The sequence below is a fragment of the Spermophilus citellus genome (assembly GCF_964194105.1).
Source record: "Spermophilus citellus genome assembly, chromosome: 3".
Classification (NCBI taxonomy): domain Eukaryota; kingdom Metazoa; phylum Chordata; class Mammalia; order Rodentia; family Sciuridae; genus Spermophilus; species Spermophilus citellus.
In genome coordinates this window covers 221,072,141-221,098,464 of record NC_138184.1, presented here as the reverse complement: position 1 = coordinate 221,098,464, position 26,324 = coordinate 221,072,141, and the positions used below count along the sequence as shown (strand labels likewise).

Below are 26,324 nucleotides of genomic sequence, written 5' to 3'. Positions count from 1 at the left end.
AAACTACAGCAAGTTACTTGGCTTCTCCACTAATCAATTATATTTTAACTGAATAGTTTTAATTGTGCTTACTTGTGTGCCACGCATTTTCTAAGTGCTTTACATATTTAATCCTCATCACCGCTCTGAATTATCCTCATTTTACACATGAAGAAAATCTGATTGACAGCTGAGATGCTGAGGGCAGTGGTAATAGTGAGCACCTACAGGATTTGCTGTTCTTTCCTGCCTCCTCCTTCTCTCTTCCCTCTCGCGGCTTTTCTTTTTCTTGGCCATTTTTTTTTTACCTCCTCTTCTCTCCTTTACCCTTTGCCCCCTTTCTGATTTTTCCGTCTCCTTTCTCTTTTCTCCCTTTCGTTTCCTCTTACTTCCTCTTCCTGCTCGTGTTCCTCCTCTTCTACTTCTTCATTTTATTGTATCATTTTCAGCATCTGTGCACTTGGTGCTTGGGGAATACGAGGTCCATCAGAGACAGATATTACTTCAAAGAACACGCCAGCTGATCGAAGCCAAAGGACATGTACAGAAACTGCTTAAAATGAAATGAAAAGTAACAAATTTCATGCTGTTGAAGGTTAGGGGAATGATAGTGTCTTGCTTGGGGGCAAGAAAGGCTTTATGCAGGGACAACATCCTTCACCAGGATCAGAGAAGGTCTTATGAAAGGCAGAAGTTATCTTCTAATCTTGTGTTTGACTTGGTACCATATTTTCTAAATACATCAGCTTCTCTGATTATTGTTAAATGGAACGGATCATCTGTTCATTATAGATCTCAGCCCTTTTTGGACTCAAATTTTATAAATGACAGTAAGAGTTAAGAGATTGGGACACTGTTTAGTATTAATGAGTCAGTTCCCCTAGATTGACACAAAAGGGTATATATTTGTGATCTGTGTCAATGGTAGGCAGAAAAGGGACCAGTGACTTCACAAATTCACACATCCATAGTCCGTTGCTATGTGTAGTCAGTCCCCAAAGAGTTCTAAAAATAATCTTCTTGTGTAAACTGTCATGAAATCAGAATGTAGCTCATCCACATCTGTACAGTGTCATCCCATTAAGCACCTCCTCACAATGCCCAGGTTCCATGGCAACAGGCACCTGGGAAAAAGTGAGATGGGCTTTTAATTGCAGTGTCAAAAAGTATATTTCAGAGAGTTTCAAAAACTAATGTATTATATGATGAAAAGTTATAATTATGGTAGTCATTTGAGCATGATTACCGGTATATTTTTGCCATGGGTATTTGTAGAAATAGGCATCATGATTCTATTTGAATACATGTGTAGTACATTTGAGAAAATTATTTTGAAAGTTAACCAAAGTTAGTTATCATTTATCTTTATAATTTTGTTTTACTATTAATATTTTATATGAAAATATAAGTGAATTTAGATGACTGCTTTCTTCTATTATTCACAATATAAGATAAAGGAAGATCTAATTCTAAAATGATCTGTCCTAAGGGGACAGATGCTCAGCTGCCTGTGTGCACCAACTTTTATTTTTCTATTTTATCTATTGTCAAAATCAATATGCTATTTCGAAACTGCCAAATTGGTTCTAGATATCTGAGGAACTATGATTTGGAGAGCAACTCAAGGTCAGTCTTATTAGGAAGTTACTTGAACCAGACAGTCCAAAACCAAAAGTTCTTTAGCAGCCCTTTTGCCTGGTGAAGTAGACTAGGCTCTCCCCGCAAATTCACTTGATGTCTTTGATCTTAGTTCCTTACAGAGGGTAATAGGGATATTGCAGGAATTACTTACTTCATCCTTCATCCAAAATCAATATTCTGTGGTCCCTGTAAGTATTTCCTGAGGTTAATTGGTGGTGATGTGGAAGCATTTTAAAGAAAATTCAAAACTGAGTGAATTCATTTTACAGAAAAAAATATAAAGAAAAATGAAGTAATAGTCGATTTTTGTTTCCAATAGGGGCAAAATATAAGGTACAGAATAAGTAGGTATAAAATAAAATTGAAAACTCTAGATATGATGAGCAGGAATGTTTTGGGGAAGAACTTTTATAGGAAGATGTTGAAATCAGACAATGCAATTTATAAGCCTATGTACTTCCATTTCCTTTACAATTCTGCCTTATTCTGAAATAAACTAAGTCTCTGCCACATAGTTGTGCTGCAAATATTTGTGTAATGAATTGGTTAATGAAAAAAATTATTTGGTCTAGTTCATTCAAACTAACATCTTTCTTGTAGTAGAAAGTTGGCTTACCTCTCTTCCAGGCTGTGTATTTTTTATTCAACTCATTTTAGAAAGCCTACTCTGCTATACCTACAAATATCATCATTTATTATTTTTTACATAAAACCTTTACATGACCTGGTAGAATTTTTTACCACTTAACACACCTAAATGTGGAGAAGTGAAATGCCCCTGATGACTTATTGCTTCAGCAAAACCATCTTAGCCTCCTGAGGCCAAGAATGTTGTATAATAAAACAAAGGGAATATTTAAGTTTACTTCCTGCAAAAATATTCTTCCCTTTATGTAACATAATTAGATCAGTAGCCATTCGTCTAATTGTCGCTCTGTTATTATGGCTCTTCAAAAGGACTAAATTGTTGTCTTTTGTAACCCATTGTTCATTCAGTAGCATATTATTTAGTCTCCAGGGGTTGGATTAGCTTTTATTTTTTATTTTATCATTGATTTCTAATTTCATTCCATTATGATCTGATAGAATACAGGGTAGTTTGTTTACTTTTTTTATATTTGCTAAGAGTTGCTTTTTGGCATAATATATGTTCTATTTTAGAGAAGGATACATGTGCTGCTGAGAAGAAAGTGTATTCATTTGTTGAAGGATGAAATGTTCTATATATGTCAGTTAAGTCTAAGTTATTGATTGTATTATTGAGTTCTGTAGTTCCTTTGGTCAGCTTGTTTTTGGAGGATCTCTCCAGTGGTTAAAGAGGTGTGTTAAAGTCACCCAGAATTATTGTGCTGTGGTTTGTTTGACTCTTGAGAAGAGTTTGTGCAATGAATGTAGATGCTCCATTGTTTGGGGCATATATATTTATTATTCTTATGTCTTGTTGACAAATGGTTCCCTTAAGCAGCATGAAATATCCTTTATCCCTTTTGATTAACTTTGGCTTGAAGTCTACTTTCTTTGATGTGAGGGTGGAAACCCCTTCTTGCTTCCGCAGTCCATGTGAGTGGTATGATTTTTCCCAACCTTTCACTGTCAGTCTGTGGATGTCTCTTCCTATGAGATGAGTCTCTTGAATGCAGCATATTGTTGAATCTTTTTTTTTTTTTTGTAATCCAATCTGTCAGTCTATGTCTTTTGGTGGTGAGTTTAGGCCATTAACATTCAGGGTTATTACTGAGAGATGATTTGTATTCCCAGCCATTTTTGTTTACTTTTGGTATTTAACTTGACTTGGTTTCTCCTTTGATTAGTTTTTCCTTTAGTGTAGTACCTCCCTCTGCTGATTTTCATTGTTGTTTTTCAATTCCTCTTCATGGAATATTTTGCCAAGGATATTCTGTAGTGTAGGCTTTCCACCTATAAATTCTTTTAAATTTTGTTTATCATGGAAGGTTTTTATTTTATCATCAAATCTAAAGCTTAATTTTTCTGGATATAAGATTCTTGGTTGGCATCCATTGTCTTTCAGAATCTCCTGGCTTTGAGGGTCTGGATTGAAAAATCTGCCAAGATATACACATGGGTCTCCACCATATATGATCTGATTCCTTTCTCTTGTGGCCTTTAAGATTCTGTCCTTATTCTGTATGCTAGGCATTTTCATTATACCTTGGTGTAGATCTGTTGTAATTTTGTACATTTGGTGTCCTGTAAGCCTTTTGTATTTGATTTTCCAATTCATTTTTTATGTTTGGGAAATTTTCTGATCTCATTGAAGAGATTGTGCAACTATCCCACTCCTAGGTCTATACCCAAAGGACTTAAAAACAGCATACTACAGGGACACAGCCACATCAATGTTTATAGCAGCACAATTCACAATAGCTAAACTGTGGAACCAATCTAAATGCCCTTCAATAGATGAATGGATAAAGAAAATGTGGTATATATACACAATGGAATATTATTCAGCAATGAAAGAGAATAAAATCATGGCATTTTCAGGTAAATGAATGGAATTACAGGATATAATGAGTGAAGTTAGCCAATCCCAAAAAAAACCCCAATGCTGAGGGTTTTCTCTGATTTAAGGATGCTGATTCATAATGTGGTTGGGGGAGGGGGACATGGAAGGATTAGATGAACTCTAAATAGGGCAAAGGGGATAGGAGGGAGCAGGGGCTAAGAAAGACAGTGGAATGAAATGGACATCATTACCCTAAGTACATCTATGAAAACATGAATGGTGTGACTCTACTTTGTGTACAGAGATATGAAAAATTGTGCTGTATATGTGTAATATGAATTGTAATGCATTCTGCTGTCATATATAACAAATTAAAAAAAAGAAAAGAAAACCCATAGAAAAAAAGGACTAAATTGTTACCTGATGGACTAGGTCCAAAAGATCTTTCCAGAAAAGATCTATACCAAAGAGATCTTTTCAAAGAGATCTCCCACTAAGATCTCTTCTGGAAAGATATTTTGTAGCAGTTCTTTGTGGCACAGATCTTGCTCTTGCCACTGAGTGCTAGGAAACTGTGTAGCTTGAAGATCTGCCCAACACACATCACTCAGATTAGACTGGACCTAAGAGAGAGCATTTCCAATTGGATTAAGAACCATAAAAAATGGACAGTTCAGCCCTGTTGAGCAGACATAATAGAAGTGTTATTCTCCTTTCAAAGTAGAGCAGTTAGGTAGAAGAATGGTTGCTCATCGAAGTTTCATGTTATATGAAGAGGAGTATTTTTGTAGGAAAGGAAAATGAATATTCCCTTGATTATATGATTTTCTTGGCCTCAGGAAGCTAAGGGTTTTGCAGGAGCAGTAAGTCATCACGGATATTTTCTTTCTGCACATTTAGGTGTTTTAAGTGGGAAGAAATTCTACAAATCCATGTAAACATTTTATATAAAAATAATTAGTGATAGTTTATGTAGATGGAATAGAGCAGGCTTTTAAAATGAGTTTTGGAAAAAAAAAATAAACATCAGGGAAGAAACTAAGCTAATCATAGTATCATTAAAACAGCTGCATTTGGGAGTCCCTCCTATGTTTAGAACCTCAGAGTCTTTCAACCTATGCAGAAGACCCATTTCTAGAAATATGTCAGTTGGATATTTGAAAAACATATTTGAGCTGACTTTGGCTTGGCATAGATTGCTGAATCCTCCTGATGATTTGTTCTATTCAAACTTGTATGAGAGTAAAATAATGTAAGTTTTTGTGTGTATGCCAAAGGAAATAGGGGTACAGGAAAAATATTTGTGCTAGGGTTTTTGAATTGGGAGCTTTTTTAAACTTATTACCTTCTTTGGTATTTATCTATTGAAGAAGATAAATATTGGCTGACAATGTGTCTGAGTTGAAGAATGGGTTGCGTCTGCAGAGTTTGCCTCAATCATATAGTATTGAAACTTAAGAGTGTATGATCCGACATCCTATTCACTGTGAAAATAGTCTTGCTTGTTTTTCATTTGGAATAACTTAGTATTCTCTCTAGTTCTTATAGTCATAATTTTAAAGTTTATTAAGTAACTGTACTGGTCTGGTTCCTTACATGCAACAAACTGTTTTCTTTCAGGTTTTTGCCTGAATTCATCAATGGAGACTTTGATTCCATCAGGCCTGAAGTCCGAGAGTTCTACAGTGTTAAGGTAAACCATGAACACGTTCATAGCCAAGATCTTTCTCATATAATTGCTTTTACTGTGTTCATTCTGATCTCATTGGTCTGTAGACAGGGATTGAGAAATTCATTGTTTAGCTACTTTCATACTGTTTTATTATAGAAATTGTAATATATATCTAGAATTGGAATTTTTAAAATGACACATGAAAACTCAATCTTAGAGAAATTCTATCACCATCAAATAGGCATTTGATCAATCATATAAAGGCATATATTTTACATGAGCTTGTAGTTTACATAAACTCATATAATAGAATTCTATTGTTGTCTATAGTCCTCAAGTTATTATATATTTTTCACAAATAATCCTTTTAGTTTTATTTAACATATGTAATCTATTTTTTCTTAACTGAGTATCAGTTGATACACATTTGTGTCTATTCTTTGCATTATAAACTACTAAAACATTTCCGTATATAATTATATGTGTTCCTAGAAACTTAGAATGAAAGTTTTCCCTACAATGTTTAGTTTTCTTGATACTTGTTACTCTTTTCTGAATAAAACTATTCAATACAATTTATTAATAGCCTATGATCATCAAGGTGTTCATTTTGTCACTATTGCGAAAATCTTCCAGTGATCCTTGTCAAATAAGAATATTTATGTGATGTAATTGGGGATGATAGAATCTCATAGAAGTGCATTAAAGTGATTAATGATTCAAGGTTTCACAGGGTTTTGAAGGCAATGCAGCGTTTTTAAAGGGAACATCACAGCACTACCGATTCTTCTATCTGAAACACCATCATCAGTGTCCTTCTAAACTGAGGCTGGAAATCACACATGTTTTAGAAAGGAATAGCAGGCATTGAGATGATAATACTTACATTCTTTATAAGGCTTGGGGAGACATGAGACAATTTAAAAAGAAAACGTAAGAGTCCATTTTTAGAAAGGAAGGAGAGAGGGAAAGATGAATGTAAGTGTAAGGAGAAGTAAGAACATAAGGAAAAGGAGAGAAAAATACCTTGATTGTAGATGGGAAAACAAAGGTTCCCTGGTAATGAAGTATAGGCTGTTGTGAGGCACAAATTCTGGGGTTGGCAGTGAATGCAGATCAGTGCCTGTTCCATCTGCCCACCAGCTGATCAGACTTTCCTTCAGCAAATGAAGACTGTTCCCAAGTCAGTGTTTGATATTCATGCTCAATTACCTTAACATTGGCATGTTCCTATTCATTCCCCACAGTCTCACTTCTCATTAACTCCATACCTCCACCTCATTGGGATGGAAAGCCTCAGCCTTGCTTACAAGGCAGAGTTTTGCAAATGCATAGATATTAATCATATTTTCGGGAACAGAGGCAACAGCGGGGGAGGCAGGGATAAGCATAGTCAAAAACAGGTTGAAGATCTGGCCAGATGTGACTTATCTCCCTGGCTCTTAACGCCACTGGCTTGTCAAAATTGGTGGCACCAATCTGATTATTTGTGTTCAGAATGTGGGAACAAGGGAGGCCGGTCTTTTATTTCAGGATGCAGTGAAGTGGGGATAGGGTGAAACCAAACTTCTAAGTTAATACCTCATCATAAACTTGTATTCCTTTGCTTGTTTTTAGCACTAAAAATAAATTCACAGTTGTTAAAGGTTAGTTTGTAATGTAAGGTTTAGCCGAGTCTTCTGATTTCTAAACTGCACTGTTCAGGGTAGGTATAGTGTAGTTCAGTTTGCTCATGTGAACTGACTGTTTTTGAACTTTCAGGGCATGTTCCTAGAGGGCACAGATGATGTCTTTTATATAGTTAAATGTGTCCTACAGAGCTCATGGTGAGTGTTTGGCTGTAGCTTTAATAATGATGATCATTACAAGTTAATGCAACATTACACACAATTCTTACAAGCCATTATCTCCAACTTCAACAGTCTTTAAGCTTCTCTTTCAAAAATAAGGTTGTCTCCCACTTTCAGATCTGCCCTGCTCCCAACCGGGTCTGGGTCTCTAGTGAAGAGAGTGAAATGAAAGAAGAAATTTAGAAAACTAAGTTGGCTAAAATCATAAGGTGGACTGTGGAGTCGCCATGTATTTATGTGAGGTGTTGGCTTTGGGACTGTCTTGCAGTCCTTAATTGACCCTCTACAGCCTCCTTCCAGGTAGCTGTAAAGTCTTGGACCCTCTTTCTCTTTTGTCTCTTTGTCTTATTTGTTCTCTGCTGGTTCACCATTACGAGAGGAATGTCTCTTAGAGCTGTACACTTTGTTATTTTATGTTCATTTTTCTAGGTCATTCGATGTTTCTTCAATTCAAGACTCAATTATCTATTTCAGTCTTAATAATTATTCCACCCATGATGTTTCCATACATTTTAGCTTACTGGAAACGGGAAGAGAAACTGTCCTATGTCATCTAACTAACTCCTGATACTCTCTCTGCTGGATAGTTGGCAAGGCCTTCACTAGGAAGGGAATTTTTGAGTATGCTTCTTTAATATTTAAGAGATTGAGGAACTCATTGCAATATTTAGATAACCCCTTAAAAAGTTGTGGAATAACAATTTTTTTTCCATAAGTGAGGATAATTAGGACTGGAGATAAATATGTTGTAAATGTAATAATAAAAATATAATGTAAAATATGATGAAAAATTAAACAAATTGTTAGCCTTATTTCCTAATGAGGATGTTAAGGCCCCAGGAGCTGAAGGCTCCTGAGTGAAATGGTAGAGCTGACAGCTGTAGGATCCGTGTCCATGCTGTTTGTGAAAAGACTGTTGTTGGAATTTGGATTTCTCAACAGGTATCACCTTTGGCTTTGGGGGGGAACAGTTGTGCTTGCATAATTGTTAGCTTCTCTGGGAATGAATGCCCCTGTCACCAACAATGTGATAGGAGTCTGTGTGGTGACCAAACACTCTGCCTTCACATTTCCATTATGCCTTGTACCACCCTCAATTCTGGGGCAGTAAGGCCAAGGTGCTAGTTGGGCCAGACCCCAAATGACCAAAAATCTAATATTGGTAAATTACCTAAAGGCAGGATCACAGGATGATGTTTAAGCTGTATCACAGGATGTAGATTGAGCTGTCATATATCATTGAAGAATTGAGATGATCTGGTAGTAGGCCGTTAGCATGGTGACAGTAACACCCTTTAGATATGAGAATGCCTTCCTTTATACCACACGGGAGGTATTTTGGCTTTCCATTAGAGTACTTCGATCAACACAGGCTGTGTTCTGGACAGAGTGGTGAGATGACTCTCATCCTGAGAGGAATAAGACTCTAGGCTCAGCCTCTGATTTTAATCTTCTCTGTTCATTCTTCCAACCTGGAAGAACACTGTATGGTGTCAAAACAATGGCCAAGAATATTGGACCATGGTGCCCAAAGAACGGCAACTACAGAGATGACCAGAGACGACCAACTCAGGTGTAACGGGGAGTGGGGCTAGCAGGACTCAGTTGAAGCTCAGCTCCTTCTTTTCTGGTACAGACATAACAAGGTTGGTCCAGGCTACCAGGTGATTCCAGCACTGTATAAATTAGAAGAGCTGAGACAGAAATCCAGGCTGGTGATTGTTACTCGTTTTTATTTCTCTGAATTGGAAAATAGAAAAGTTTTAAAGCAAATGACATGAATGTGGTTTATTAAGCCAGTGTTTCCTGATGATGGTTCCTCATTGTCATCTAATACTGGCAAGGCCATACCTAAGTTTTTGAAGCCTTTTCTCAATGGGCAAGGATAGATTATCTAAAATTTTAACCCAGTGCTCCCTTTTATAAATATAAAATGCTGTAAAGGTGCCGTCTGAAAGCTGAAAATGGTTCATCAGTTTACATTTTCCATACTGACTGTTGCCTGTGTAAATGTGTTGCAGTTACATTTTAGGAAACTGGAGATTTGGGTTTAAATACAATTTTCTCAGTCAAAATAATCATAAATTGGCTTCCAATTGACATTTAGATAGAATGACTTTTTTCATAAATGGATTACTGATGAAATTTGTATTTTAATTACAATTAAAAGATGAGGATACTGATTCTCAAGTGATGAGGGTAGGAGGGTGGAAAATGGAGTTGGGGGGACAGGTAATTATGACTGTCAAATAACTAAGACTTAATCCTGGCTATCAATTTGTACATTTTAATTTTTCTTAAGTAATAGAGTGATTGTTTTCTTCAACTACAAATTATTTTTTGAGTATGTTAGTTTACATACATACAAGCCTTATTTCCACATGTTTTCTGCCCTTGATTTTCTCATCTTCATGTAGTAATGATCAAACCGTGGCATGTAAGTGTTCTGGAAATACAAAAGCACTATTTTAAGTTGGTAGTATTTTGTTTTACTTTCTAAAATTATTTGCTTATGAGCTTTTTAATATCTCTTGTTTCTCATGTTTTTTTAAAATTTTTAATCAGTTCGTCTTCATAATGAATTTATGAATATAATTGCAATTCACAATCAGAATCACTTGGAATATCCTTTTGAATTTGACAAAGCCTTGGGTTTGATTCTATTTAAATTTTCACAGAATGTCTGCAGTTGAAAAAACATCTGCGTTGATCTACCTCAACTCACAAATTCTATTATTTTCTATTTTTTGTGCTCTTTTCCAGTTCTTCCTAGCTACATGCCAATAACTTTTAGATATGGCAAAATAGTTAATTTAGAGAGAATGAAAAACTGTGTTATTAGCAATTATAAAAATTTAACATTTTGATTGTTATGCAAATCAGAAAAAGCTACAAAATATTTAAAGTTCAACTCCATATATTTGTATATCTCTTTTCAAAACAAAATAAAACAAAAAAAGAGAGACAAAAAATTCAGAGCCTCATAAATCTTTAGGCTTAAGCATGAAGACTAATTAACATGAGCTGAGATATAAAGCTGTTGTTCAGGGAATTATGGACAGGCAGTTTCCATTGACAGCTGAGTGACAGATTCTTCACTTTATATTCTTAAAACTGGCTGTCTAACCTTTATTAGCATCTCACCAAGGGAAGGATGAGACTTCCAGGGGAACATTATGTGAAACCATCTCTTGAATATACCCTAATTCTTACGCTTGCCTCAATCACAGCCCTTTCACGTTGACTTGATTGCCATCTATATTTTCCGAAGCCTTTTTTGTTTGAATTTATGTAGCGTACTTTGAAAGGGAGAGCCTCTGCCCTGTACATCTAAGAGCTCTCATGTGAGGCACAGGTGAGCTCCAGGAAGCCCACTTCCCTCTGCTGTGCCTCTGGTGATAGATGCTCTCCTTCAGGGCCTCTGGGGCTGTCTCCCTCATGTACCCAGCTCACCAGGTCTCCTCATTTGTATTTCCTCTCACAGATTTTCCCACCCAGAGGTGTAGGATAGTCCTTCCTTGGTTTACAGAGCTTGATGTAAACAATTCTATCACGATATTCTTCCTTACCCCTGTTGACGCATGATCATTGGGAACCCAAAGTCTATAACCATTCACTCTGATATCCTTAATCATTAGAAGGTTCTTATTGCAGATCACATGAAGCAAGATTTAATACTTCTTTTGTAACCGGAGCAGCAGAACACTCGCTCTGCATGATACTCATATAAAGAAGATTTCTGTGATTAAATGAGTTTGTGAAACTTGACATTCCACATGCCCTTTTGGAAACCCACTGTGCACAATATCCGCTTAAGTCAGTGTGCCAAAAATAGAATTTTACCTTAGTATGTCTCAAATGCATTTTACCCCGGCACATCTACCTGTTACCCACCGATATCTATGCTGGGATATTAGTTTCCAACTAAGCTCAAATGTCTTGATTCTTTATAAGCTTCTTGGCTGTTTCAGAAGCTTTTTAAAGAAAACTACACAGACTTTGCCTACTTTTTAAAAGGCTATGAAAGAAAATCATCAGTACATTCTTGAACATAGTAAAAGGGATTTGGAGGGTGGTGAAATATACCATGTGGTATTACAGTGATGGATTCATGGATGCATGGAAACCCAGGGAACATGAGCTTTGAGAGTGGGCCCTACTGGGAACCATGGGCTCTGGGTGATAAGGATGTGTCACTGGAGTTTCAAGAGTTGAAACATGTGCACCACTGTGTCAGGGGGTGATGGTAATGGGGAGGCTCTGCCTGTGTCCAGCAGGGGATATAAAGGATAGCTCTCAATTTTGCTGTGAATCTAAAAGTTCTCTTTAAAAATAGTCTTAAAAGTAGATTAAATTGTTCAAGACAATAGATTGAATCCTGTCCACCTAAAAAAAAAAAAAAAAAAGTAACGATGACAAATTTTAAGTGTTTACAACGTTTTAAGTCTTTACAGTTTTATGTGTACGTGTACTTACAAATTCATTCCATCCTTGCTACACATTTGGTAGAATATTAGTATCTACATCTTACAGAAAAATGGAGACACAAAGAGCCTAAGTACCTTGTCCAAGGCTGTAGGGTTAGGAATGGTTGAGGTGGGATTCTTTTTTCTTTTTTTTTATTGGTTGTTCACAACATTACAAAGCTCTTGACATATCATATTTCATACATTAGATTGAAGTGGGTTATGAACCCCCAATTTTACCCCAAATGCAGATTGCAGAATTACGTCGGTTACACATCCACAATTTTACATAATGCCCTATTAGTAATTGTTGTATTCTGCTACCTTTCCTATCCCCTACTGTCCCCCCTCCCCTCCCTTCTTCTCTCTCTACCCCATCTACTGTAATTCATTTCTCTCCTTGTTTATTTTCCCATTCCTCTCACAACCTCTTATATGTAATTTTGTATAGCAATGAGGGTCTCCCTTTATTTCCATGCAATTTTCCTCTTCTCTCCCTTTCCCTCCCATCTCATTTCACTGATTAATATTATTCTTTTCTTCCTACTCTTCCTCCCTGCTCTGTTCATATTTGCTCTCATTATATCAAAGAAGACATTTGGTATTTGTTTTTTAGGGATTGGCTAGCTTCACTAAGCATAATCTGCTCTAGTGCCGTCCATTTCCCTGCAAATTCTATGATTTTGTCATTTTTTATTGCTGCATAGTACTCCATTGTGTATAGATGCCACATTTTTTTTTTATCCATTCATCTATTGAGGGGCATCTGGGTTGGTTCCACAGTCTAGCAATTGTGAATTGTGCTGCTATGAACATCGATGTGGCAGTATCCCTGTAGCATGCTCTTTTAAGGTCTTCAGGGAATAGTCCGAGAAGGGCAATAGCAGGGTCAAATGGTGGTTCCATTCCCAGCTTTCCCAGGAATCTCCAAACTGCTTTCCAAATTGGCCGCACCAATTTGCAGTCCCACCAGCAATGTACAAGTGTACCCTTTTCTCCACATTGAGGTGGGATTCTGACAGGCAGGCTGCCCAAGTCCGTGTTCTCCAGCAGTACCTTCCAGGGCTGTCTTCAGTGTTCTGACTGCTACTCTCCTCACATCCTGGCCTTTCTGGGAAGACTTGGCAGAGGGCCCCAGTGGGGGCTGTTTCTCTCCTTGTCATTCATAGCAGTTGCAAAGGAATCTAGATCAAAGGTAGCCAGACCAATGACAAGTGTCTGGATCTGAGTACATACAGGAACATTATAAAATAAAATAAATAAAGCTTATTCATGTATCCCCACTGGAAAAGAATTATTTCTCTACCTCTTTTTCTTAGGGGTCTCCAAGACCATCCCAGATTCAGTGATTCATGGAAATGACTCAGAGAATTCACCCTATAGTCATATCATTGGTTAATTCTATTGTCGTATAGGTGGCTATGATTTATTATATCTAAAGGATACAAAGCAAAATCAGGAAGGGGAAAAGGTACATTCGTCATAGTCTGCAGAAAACCAGTCACCAACTCCAAGGGCCCTCCCCCATTGGACTTACATAGGATGTGTTTGATTGGATTGGGACAATAAGTAGGAGTATATTTCCAGGCAGCTCATTTGAGATTCAGTCCCCAGGGGCCAGTCACATTCTGCATAGCATGCACCAAAAATCCAGACTTCCAAAAGGAAAGAAAGCAGATGCTCTGCAAAAATAGCAATATTGATATAAAGTCTAGACACAAAGAGCCCTGATACCATTTAGAGAAATCGGCCATCTATGTGGGGAACTATCTGCCATTCGGGTTCCCAAATATCAAGGAGGCCTTTTACAAACAGCAATTGCAAGCCTGCTATGGTCACTTTTTTCCTTTTTTCTTTGCCACTCAGAGTTTGGCTCTGTTTTTAGGAAGGATGCCGTCATTTAAAACCCTATGCTGTTCTCAAAAGATGCTTGGCTTTTGTTACCAGAAAGGTTACTTATTTATTTGAAATGCTGTGACTCACATCCATGTCATGTTGAAAGGGAAGTCACCTTGCCACACACGGGGCCGTGAAGGTTGCAACGGATTAGAACATCTTTTATGTTTGGGATGCAAACAGGGTTAAATTGTGTTTTTTTCTTTTCTTTTACATACCATCTAGAAAACCACAAAGAGAATGCTGCATTGTGCTAGGCGATCTGTAATTTTGAGCTTTTAATGGTTAATCATGTGACATTCTTATTGAAGAAATCGTTATTCATAGGTTGCCATTTGATAATTTAAAAAGGAAAAAAAAACCTTTTAATTTCAAAAGTTGAAATGTTTGTAGAAATCTGGTAATTAAAATTAAATGAACACTCACACACTCACTGTGCCTTATACAATAAAATAGAAAGCAGGACTTGGTTATTTTGTGATTACATCTCTGCAGGGAAAGAGACAATTTTCATACCTGTGTCAAGGCACCTAAATCATTTAGATTTCAATTGGCTTTATCTAACTATTCCCCATTCTTGGCAAATTTGAGAACAAGTTTGGGCTAATTTTAGATCTATATCTTTGATTATCCAGAATATATGTCATTTCACTCCATGCCTGCTGTGCCCTTAATCTGGCAGGTCCTAATTACAGAGTTTCAGGCAATTCGGTTTAATGAATGATGATGGAACCTCATTATTAAATTAAAAATTAAATATATTCTTTTTTTTCCCAAGGCTCTTAAAAGTATCACCCCAAATACTTCTAAGTGTATATCTTGCTTAAGTACCAAAGAAAAGGTGAATTCAGTAATGAATAGGAAAAGTAAGGTGTGTAGGAGCTGACACTTTCCAACTCAGTGAAACTTACCATTACTTATTTGTTAAAAAAATTTCCACACCAACATTTTAATATGAAGAGATTAGAAATTATATTTCATATTTTCAGAGCTAACATTAAAGATGAAGATTATGTTTGATATATACTTATCTCCTATTCTTATGGATAGACAAGTATTTTCTCCTCAAAGCATGTCTCTTTCTTGCATATTGTCCTTTAACCATTTTATCCTTATTGGGACAAACTACTTCTAGACCCATCCCTGCTTCCTACTTCAATTTTTTTTTTTTACTTTCTCTTTTCTTCTTTGATAGAACTTATCTTTTCCTTAATGAAACTTACTTCCACTAAGAAGCAAGTAAATCAACTAAATTCACAGGAAGAAATTCATGATGAACTGTCTTTCTTATCTGTGGTTACTTACATTTTAAAAGAAGAAACTCTTTATTCTTACATACTTCTTTTTTTGTTTTTTTTAATTCTAATTTGTTATATATGATAGCAGAATGCATTTCAATTCATAGTACACATGTAGAGCACATTTTTTCATGTCTCTGATTGTACACAAAGTAGAGTCACACCATTCATATCTTCATACAGGTACGTAGGGTAATGATATCCATCTCATTCCACCATCTTTCCTACCCCCTGTCCCTTCCCTTGTCCTCCCTCCCCTTTGTCCTTTTTCTTCCATGCTCCCCACCACCCCATCCCCATTATGGATCAGCATCCTCAGAGAAAACATTTGGCATTTGTTTCTTGGGGATTGGCTAACTTCACTTAGTATAATATTCTCCAACTCCATCCATTACCTGTGAATGCCATAGTTTTATTCTATTTTAATGCCGAGTAATATTCCATTGTGTTTGTATACCATGGTTTCTTTACCCATTCATCTACTGAAGGGCATCTAGGCTCTTTCTACAATTTACCTATTGTGAAATGTTCTGCTGTAAACATTGATGTGGCTGTGTCACTATAATATGCTGTCCTTTGGGAATAAACCAAGAAGTGGGATAGCTGGATCAAATGGTGGTCCCATTCCAAGTTTTCCTGGGAATCTCCATACTGCTTTCCATATTGGCTGCACCAATTTGCAGTCCCACCAGCAATGTATGAGTGTGCCTTTTCCCCCACATCCTCACCAACACTTATTGTTGTTTGTATTCTTAATAACTGCCATTCTGACTAGAGTGAGATGAAATCTTAGTTTTGATTTGCATTCCTCTAATTGCTAGAGATATTCAACATTTTCTCATTTATTTGTTGATTGATTATATATCATCTTCTGAGAAGTATCTTAGTTCCCTGGCCCATTTATTGATTGGGTTACGTGTGTGTGTGTGTGTGTGTGTGTGTGTGTGTGTGTGTGTGAAGATTTTTGAATTTTATATATCTTAGAGATTAGTGCTGTATCTGGTGTGCAACTGGTAAACATTTGCTGCCATTCTGTAGGCTCTCTGTTCACCTCACTGATTCTTTTGCTGAGAAGAAGATTTTTAGTTTGAATCCATCCCATTTGTTGATTCTTGATTTTATTTCTTGCACTATAGGAGTCTAAGTTTTGCAACATTCCTAACAAGCACACTGGCAACGCATATCATGGATTTTTAAAATATTCTTATTTTCCCAATAATTTTATTTCTAGAACTCATGTGTAAGTAAATAACAGAAATAAACACTTTTGCACAGAGGTGTCAATTGTGATAGTATACTAATAACAGATATTAATCACAATAGTTGGTTTAATAGCAAAAGAAGAAATATCAGAAGCCAAGAAATGGAAGCAACTAAAATTTCCCCTGACTGATGACTAGAGAAAGAAAATGTGTTACACAGTTAAATACTGTTTAGCCACAAAAAATGACATTCTGTCTTTTGTGGCATGAATGAAACTAGAGATATTTATATTAAGTGAAATAAGCAGGAATAGAAATACAAATACTGCATTATGTCACTCATATATCTAAACAAGTTGGATGGTTATCGGAGGCTGGGGGAAATTACAGGTAGGCTAGGGATGGGGAAACGGTCGATGAATACCAAGTTATAATTAGATAGAGCAACATGTTTCATGTGCTATTATTATACAGTAAGATGGTAGAGATAACAATAATATAATGTGTATTTCAAAAACCTAGAAGAATTTTGAAAGTTTTGGCCATGAAGAAAATATAAATGAGGAGATAGATATGTTTAACTTTATTTAAACTTTATACAACGTATACATGTATTCAAACATCACGTTACATCATTCATAAGAACAATCTTTTTTTGTGTCACTTAAAATAAATATTAAAATATATATAATGATTGAGTAGAAAGGCAGAAAAAGGGAGAGGTGGGAAAGCCAAGTGTTTCCCTCCCAATTTCAGATGCCGTGAGAGCCTGGAGGGTTTCTAAGCCCTGAGTTGCCATGGAAACCACATGGATTTATAAGGGTTACATCTGCCTAACAGCTGGAGGAGGTTTCCGGTGTTTAAAACCTGAGGAAGCTAATGACGTAAAGATTATGGAAAGTTAAAAGGCACTTTTCTGCTTACCCTTGCTAAAATATTCAACGTTTAAGTAAGCAAAGTTGAGTATAAAGAATAGTGGGTTTCAGAGCACTCAGTGACCTTGGACAGCTTATTCATTTCACAGAGCTTCTGTCTGCATGACTTAAAGTGATAATTACCCCTACTTTATAACGTTATTGTGGGATTCAAGAATGTAATCCATATAGTGACTGATAATCTTCTGTCTCAAAGTATACTCAAATGTTAATTATTGTTGATATTAATTTAGTAAGGAAGACAGTTAATAGTCAATACATCACAGTTTTAAGATTAGAAACTTTCAAGATTATCTGACTTTTCAGAGAATTAGGCTGTACTTTGTTGTAAAATCTTTGTATATTAAGAAGAATCTTACATACACTTTGAATTTAATTATACTAGATAAGAGCCTATATGCAAGTCACTGGAAATAAATTTTCAAAGTGCATGTGTATGGAACCTAGAAGGACATAGCATTTCTGAATTCTTAACTTTATAAGCTCAGCCCATAAAGTCACAGCAGATATCTCGCAGCTCCATAAAGTGTTTTCAGGATAATTTGTACAAGGATTTTCCATTCTGGGTGGATGGATGGGCACTAAATGACTTGACCTAACATGAGTAAGCTAAAAGCGAACTTGGGAAAGTTTTCACTAGCCTTAACCCCTCACCTCTTGTTTTATTATTTAGTATAGAGCATGAAATAACAATTAATATACTATTACAAAATTTTCAAGGCATCTGTTTTGTTTCTCATTGGAGTTTTAGAGGAGTCAGCAAAGTACAACGTGATAGGTTTTATGTATGCAAAATGTAAAATCTCATTAACCTACATTAGTGAAATTATTGGCAAACTGTAAATTAAGTAATCGAGAATGACAGTCTAATGGCTTTTGCATTGGTCTTTTGAAATTAGGTTGATTATTGACCCTCATTGCCTTGTAATAATTCATTTTAGTTGTCAGTAAATTAAAAAATATTTTTGTAAACATCAACACAAAGTTATTTGGAGAATATTAGCAATATTCTGCACACTCTACTAAACTTTGATGTGAGGTAGACTACCTGTAACATCAGATATTTCTTGAGATCCTTCCAGGCCTCTGAGATGGGAATATGCTGTGTGTCAACAGCATATTTACCTTGCCTATTTGTGCCACTGCCAAGGAACTATGAGGTTGAGGAGGATTTTTAAAAGGTCTGTACCCCTTTCATCATATTAAATTTCTTGCAAATATATAGGGATTTAGTTATATTGTAGCAATAACCAACTATAGGTCTAATACAGGTTTCTGTTAGTAAGCCGATACCCACAGGCCAAATCCAGCCTGCTGTCTGCTTTTGTACCGTTGATCATCTATGAATGCTTTGACCTTTTTAAATGTTTGGGGAAAAATCAAAAGAAGAACAATATTTTATAGCACATGGAAATTATATGATATTCAAATTCAGTTTTATTTGAACACAGCCATTCCCATTTACATATTTATTGTCTGTGGACTCTTGACCGCTACAAAGGCAGAGTCAAGTAGTTGAGAGAGAGACTGTGGTCTGCAGAGTCAAGAAGAATTATGATCTAGCCCTTTACAGGGAAAGTTTGTTGATCCCTGGCAGAGAGGGATAATTTATCTCATGTGCTCTGCCTTTATAAGTGACTCTATTTGCTGCTGAATCCTTTACTACTATGCTGTACAGTGTGTAGGTCCCTTGTACTGGGGACACAGTAGTGAAACAGAATGTAAGGGTAACTTCACGGAGCTTGCCACTTAAAGCCAAGAGATTGATTAGTATTTGATAGTCATGGGAAGATTTAATTAATATATCAGAAGACTGGCAATTCTTATACAATGTTTAACTACTCATATGATAGACTTTTATTTTTTAATATTCTATATCTTTTTTCCAAACAAATCTATTTATTTATTTATAAATAAATTTATTAATAAATAAATTTATATTTTAAATAAATAAATTTATTTATTTAAAATTTATTATTTTATGGTAGAATGCATTTTAACATAAAGTACACACTTTTATTATCATTTGGATGTGAAGTACCTCCTAAAAGATCATATGTGAGTAAATGACAGAAAGTTTAGAGAAGAAATGATCTCCCCCCCCCAAGAGCTTTAATCCAATCGGTTATTCAATTCTTTGATGGGATTAACTGTGGGGTGCTGAAGGCACATGCAGTGTGGCTGGATGAGGTGGGTCACTGGGGGACTACCTTTGGGGTATGTATTATATCTGGCAAGTGAAGTCTGTCTCTGCTTCCTGATCATCATGTGAGCCTCTTCCCTCCATACACTCTTCCACCATGATGCTCAGCCTTACCTCCAGCCCTGAGGAAAGGAGCCAGCTCTCTATGGTTGGAAATCTCTGGAACTCTGAACCCCCAAATAAACTTTTCCTCCTTTACAGTTGTTCTTGTCAGGACTTGTAGTCATAGCAACAATAAAAGCTGACTAAAAGGACTTTAATATTCCTAACATATAAATTGATTTATATATTGATAAAATTATGTGGTTAATCAAAGTATTTACCATAACCTTAGTGTTTGAAACATTTTTCTTTTTAAAAAATTGTGTAAGTATAGCATGCTAAACATAAACCTATCCTTTTTTTAGGTGGGTTGTGATTTTACCGTGATTAGAATCCATGTATTATAAGCAGAAATAGTTGGTACAGCTGTAGATGGTGGCCATGGAGAAACTGATCTGAATATTTACCATTCCACAGCATATTCTGAAAATTACTTATTGTGAAATATTTTGCTAAGCCTGTTTCCTTGTCATTTGTCTTTCTCTTAAGAGTTAAATTAAAACTCATTCAAAATAGTGTTAATTATTTATATACTACTTTATAATCTTACATATGTTAACCTCAATGTACATTTATTTTAATAATTAAAAAACTTTTAATTGTCTTTCTAGTTAAACATGAGAATAGAATCCATTTTGATATAATCATGCACGTGTGGAATATATCTTATTATAATTAGGACCCCATTCTTGTGTATGTACAAGATGGTGAGATTTGCTGTGATGTATTTATCTATCTATATAGGATAGTTGTGTCAGATTCATTCCACTGTCTTCCTTTTCCAATCCCCCATCCCTACTAAACTTCCTGCTCATTCTTCCACCTTATTGCTGGTTAGCTTCCACATATCAGACTTTTATCCACATATTCCACACATGATATTCCATATATAAGGCCTTTGGTTTTTTTTTTTTTTAAGGGATTGTCTTATTTCACTTAGTATGATGGTTTCCAGATCCATCCATTAACCAGTGAATGTCATAAGGTCATTCTTCCTATGGTTGAGTAATACTCCATTGTGTATATACACCACATTTTCTTTATCCATTCATCTGTTGAAGGGCACCTAGGTTGCCTTCAAAGCTTGGCTACTGTGAATTGTGCTGCTGTAATATTGATGTGGCTGCATCACTGTAGTATGCTGATTCTAAATCCTCTGGATATCTATGGAAGAGTGGGATAGCTGGGTCAACTGGTGGTTCCATTTCTAGTTTTTTAGGAATCTACATACTGCTTTCCAGAGTGTTTGTACCAATTTGCAGCCAACAAGTATGAGTGTACCCTTTCCTCACAACCTCACCAATATTTGTTGTTACTTGTATTCTTGATAATTGCCTTGCTCTTTGGAGTGAGATGAAATCTCAGGGTAATTTTAATTTGCGTTTCTGTAATTGTTAGAGATGTTGAATTTTTTTTCATATATTTGTTGACCATTCGTATTTCTTTTTTTTAAATAAGTGTCTCTGTCTCTTCATTTCCTATGCCCATTTATTGGTTTGGTCTTTACTCTGTGTGTGTGTGTGTGTGTGTGTGTGTGTGTGTGTGTGTGTTATGTTTTTTGCATTCTTTGTATATCCTGGAAATAAACATTTTATCTGAAGTGCTAGTGTCAAAGATGTTCTCCTATTCTGGAGAAACTTTTTAATTTGATGCCATTTCATCTATTGATTTTTTTATGTATGTGTGTATTGCTAGGGATCAAACCCAGGGCCTTGTGCATGTGAGGCAAGCACTCTACCAACTGAGCTATATTGCTAGCCCCCATCTGTTGATTTTTTTTTATTTTACTTCTTGTGCTTTAGGATTCTTGTGAAGGAAGTCAGTTCCTGTGCTGATATGCTGGGTGTAGGGTCTATATTAACTTCTACTATGTGCAGGGTTTCTGGTCTAGTTCCTAGGTCTTTGATATACTTTGAGTTGAATTTTGTGTAGTGTGAGATAGGGGCTCAATTTTATTCTACTACACATGGATTATCCAGTTTTCCCAGCACCATTTGTTGAAGAGGTTATCTTTTCTCCAATGCATGTTTTTGGCACATTTGTCTAGTATGAGGTAACTGTATTTACATGGGTTTGTCTCTGTATCTTATATTTTGTTCCATTGGTCATTAAGCCTGTTTTGGTGCCAGTGCTTTGCCATTTTTGTTACTGTAGCTCTGTAGTATATTTTAAGTTCTGTTATTGTGAAGCTTCCTGCTTTTCTTTTCTTGTTGAGGATTGGTTTGGCTATCCTGGGACTCTTATTTTTTCAATGAATTTCATGACTGCTTTTTCTGTTTCTACGAACAATGTCAATAGACTTTTGATGGGAATTGCATTGAATCTGTATAGCACTTTTTGTAGTATGGCCCTTTTTACAAAATTAATTCTTCATATCCAAGAACATGGGAGGTCTTTCCATCTTCTAAGATCTTCCTCAATTTTTTTTCTAGTGTTCTGTAGTTTTCTTTGTAGAGGTCTTTTGCCTCTTTTTTTTAGATTGATTCACATGTATTTTATTTTATTTTTTGAGGCAATTGTGAATGGGATAGTTCTCCTAATTTATCTCTTAGCTGATTCATCATTGGTGTACAGGAATGCAGTTGATTTATGTGTGTTCATTTTGTATCCTGCTACTTTGCAGAATTCATCCATGTGTTCTAAAAGTTTTGTGTTGAAGTTTTTTTGGTCTTCTAAATATCGGATCATGTCATCAGCAAATAGAGATAGATTGAGGTCTTCTTTTCCTATTTGTATCCCTATAATTTGTTTATCCCTTCCTCCCTCCCTTCCTTTCTTTTGCTTAATTGTTCTAGCTAGAGTTTCAAGGACTATGTTGAATAGAAGTGGTAAAAGTGGGCATCTCTATCTTGTTCTTGTTTTTCAAGGGAATGCTTTAATCTTTTCTTCTTTTTGAATGGTGTTGGCCTTGGGTTTAACATATATAGGTTTTCTATGTTGAGGCATGTTCCTTCTATCTCTAGTTTTTCTGGTGTTTTAAACATGAATGGATGCTCTATTTTGTCAAATGCTTTTTCTGCATCAGTTCGGATAATCATGTGATTCTTGTCTTTAAGTCTTTTGATGCCATGAATCACATTTATTGATTTCCATGCATTCCTTGTATAAACCCCACGTGGTTATCACTGCACTATTTTTTAACATACTTTTGTTTGCAATTTGCCAGAATTTTATTAGAATTCTTGCATCAATGTTCATCAAGGATATTAGTCTGAAGTTTTTTTCCTTGATGAGTCTTTGTTGGGTTTTGGTGTCAGATTAATATTGATTTCATAGACTAAGTCTGGAAGAGTTCTCTCCTTTTGTATTTGGCAGAATAATTGGTGGAGAATTGGTATTAATTCTTTAATAGTCTCATAGAACTCGGCTGAGAATCCATCCAGTCCTGCGCTTTTCTTTCTTGTTAGGCTTTTAATGACTTCTTCAATTTCATTGCTTGACCTTGATTTCTTAAAATTTTCTATATCCTCCTGGTTCCCCTTGGGTAGGTCTCTAAGATTTTGTTGATATCTTTAAGATTTTCTAGGTTATTGGAGTATAAATTTTCAAATAGTTTTTGATTTTCCTCTGTATTTCAGTAGTGTCTGTGATGATATTTACCTTTTCATCACAGATTTTAATAATTTGAGTCTTTTCTTTCTTTGGTTAGCTTGCTAATGGATTGTCAATTTTGTCTATTCTTTCAAAGAACCAACCTTTTGTTTTGTTGATTTCTTGAATTATTTTCTTAATCTCAATTTCATTGATTTTAACCTTTGATTTTAATTATTTCCTGTATTCTATTGTTTAGGTGTTGATTTGTTCTTCATTTTCTAGGCCCTTAAGATGTTATGTTATATTATTTATTTGATATCTTTCTATGCTTTTAATGTACAAGCTCAATGCCATTATGAACTTTCTTTTTAAAACCACCTTCATAGTGTCCCAGAAATTTTGATAAGTTATATCATTATTCTCGTTTACCTCTAAGTTTTTTTTTAATTTTATCCATGATTTCTTCTGCTATCCAGTCATCATTCAATAGTGTATCATTTAATCTCCAAGAGTTAGAATAACTTTTATTTTTTTATTTTTTATTTTTATTTTTTTTAAAGAGAGAGTGAGAGAGGAGAGAGAGAGAGAGAGAGAGAGAGAGAGAGAGAGAGAGAGAGAGAGAGAATTTTTAATATTTATTTTTTAGTCCTCGGCAGACACAACATCTTTGTTGGTATGTGGTGCTGAGGATCGAACCCGGGCCACACACATGCCAGGCGAGCGCGCTACCACTTGAGCCACATCCCCAGCCCTAACTTTTATTTTTTATCTTATTGTCAATTTCTTTTTTTTTCATTCCATTATGACCTGATAAAATGAAGGGTATTACCTCTATTTTTTTTAGAAGTCAATAATTGTGGGATTATTTTTTAATCTTTATTTTTATGTGGTGCTCAGGATCAAACCTAGTGCCTCACACGTGGTAGGCAAGCAGCTCTACCACTGAGGTATGACCCCAGCCCACCTCTCTTTTTTCGAATGTGCTAAGAGTTGCTTTGTGGTCTATTTTAGAAAATATTCCCTGTGCTGCTGAGAAGAAAGTGTATTCAATCATTGATGGATGAAATATTCTATATATGTCTGTTAACTCTCAATTATTAATTGTATCTTTTTAGTTTTATAGCTTCTTTATTTTTTGTTTGGAAGATCTGTCTACTGATGACAGAGGTATATTAAAGTCACCCAGTTATTGTGTTTTGATATATTTGATTCTTGACATTGAGAAGCATTTGTTTGATGTATATAAATATTTATGATTGTTATTTCTTCTTTCATGAGTTTTATGAGTTCCTTTAGCAGTATGAAATGAACTTCTTTGTCTCTTCTGCTTGATTTTGGGTTGAAGTTCATCTTATCTGATATGAGACTAGAAACCCCTGCTTGATTACGATATCCATGTAAATGATTTTTTTTTCATCTATTTACCTTCGGTCTAGGAAGGGTTTGCCTATGTGCTGAGTGACTTATAGACAGCATTTTGTTGAGTCTTATTTTTTAGTCCAATCTGCCATCCTATATCTTTTGATTGATGAGTTTATATCATTTATCAATGTTATTATTGAGAGATGATTTTTATTTCATGTCATTTTGATTCACTTCTAGTTTCTAAATTGAATTAGATTTTCCTTTCATTCACTACTCTTCTAATGTAGTTCCTCCTGCCACTAGTTTTCATTTTTTTTTCTATTTCTTCTTCATGAAATATTTTATTGAGTGTTTTTTAGTGCAGGCTTTATAGTTGTAAATTCTTTTAACTTTTGTGTATCTTAGAAGGTTTTTACTTTATAATCATTTCTGAAGCTTAATTTTGCTGGATATAGTATTCTTGATTTGGGTCCATTTTCTTTCAGAGCTTGGTATATATTATTCCAAGATCTCCAAGCTTTTAGGAGATGGGTTGAGAAATTGGCAGTGATCCAGATTGACTTACTTCTATATGTGACCAGTCCTTTTCCTCTAGCAGCTTTTAAAATTCTATCCTTATTCTGTGTGTTTGGCATTTTAAAAATAATGTTATTTGCAGTAGTTCTGCTGTAATTTTGTATATTTTGAGTCCTTTATACCTCCTGTATTTGATTTTCCGTTATTCTTAAGGTTTGGGAAATTTTCTGATATATTTTTCATTGAAAAGATTGTGCATTCCTTTAGTTTGTACTTCAGAGCCTTCATCTATCCTGATGAATCTTACATTGGGCCTTTCAATGTTATCCCATTTCCTTGAAAATTCTTTTTTATGGACTCTTAACATCTTTTCACCAAGATCAACTTTATTTTCAAGATTATATACTTTGTCTTTATTACCTGAATATCTCTGTTTCACGTGGTGTATTCTATTGGTGATGCTTTCCATTGAATTTTTGATTTGATTTATTGATTCCTTCATTTCAAAGTTTTCTGTATTATCCTTCAGAGTCTCTCTCTCCTTATTGAAGTGATCTTTCACTTCTTGTATTTTCTCTCTAATTTCACTCTTTACATTATCTTTTACCTTGTAGATCACTTTAACTATGAACTTTCTAAATTTCTTCCCTGGCATTTCCTTTATTGTGGTATCAATGGAGTCTGTTGTTGAATCCTTCTAAGTTGTTTGGGATGGTTTCTTCCCTAGATTTTTCATATTGTTTGTGTGTCTATCCATCTACTCAAATGGATCTCAGGCAGCAGAGTTTCTTCCCTATGAATTTGTAGGGTCCTTGTAGGCTTCTAGTACCTCAAATATTAGGGGAGCCAAGTAATAGCAACAATCTATGCAAACAATACATATTACTAAATTAAATACTTGTTATTACATCTACAGTGTTAGTGGGCAAAATAAATAGAAATGGTAGGATCAGCAATTTCCATCAGTAAAAACAGTAAGTAATCATGTATTAAGTCTTGCATAAAATCAAACAACATGTATTATCTATGATTTCTGCAGCAAAAACAAACACTACAGTATTAGTTTTAGGTGCTGGCATTATATAAACCAATTAGTGCTAGGTTAAGAATAGAGTTAATTAAGAGGAAAGAAGATATAGGTAGGTTTAAAAGAATTTGCAATTTCAAAAGGTGAATAGAGAAAATGCAGAAAGAGATG

General features: G+C 35.3%; 1 protein-coding gene across 5 annotated transcripts in view; it reads left to right on the top strand.

Annotated features, from left to right (window-relative positions):
* The window catches only part of TPK1 (thiamin pyrophosphokinase 1), a 354,135-nt gene that overhangs the window by 160,946 nt on the left and 166,865 nt on the right, over positions 1-26,324 (top strand). For all 5 annotated transcript variants that reach the window (XM_081283744.1, XM_081283741.1, XM_081283743.1 and 2 more), the window contains exon 5: positions 5,708-5,780. In XM_081283744.1, the coding sequence (XP_081139870.1) occupies positions 5,708-5,780 (73 nt within the window). The remainder of the gene's footprint in view (positions 1-5,707; positions 5,781-26,324) is intronic.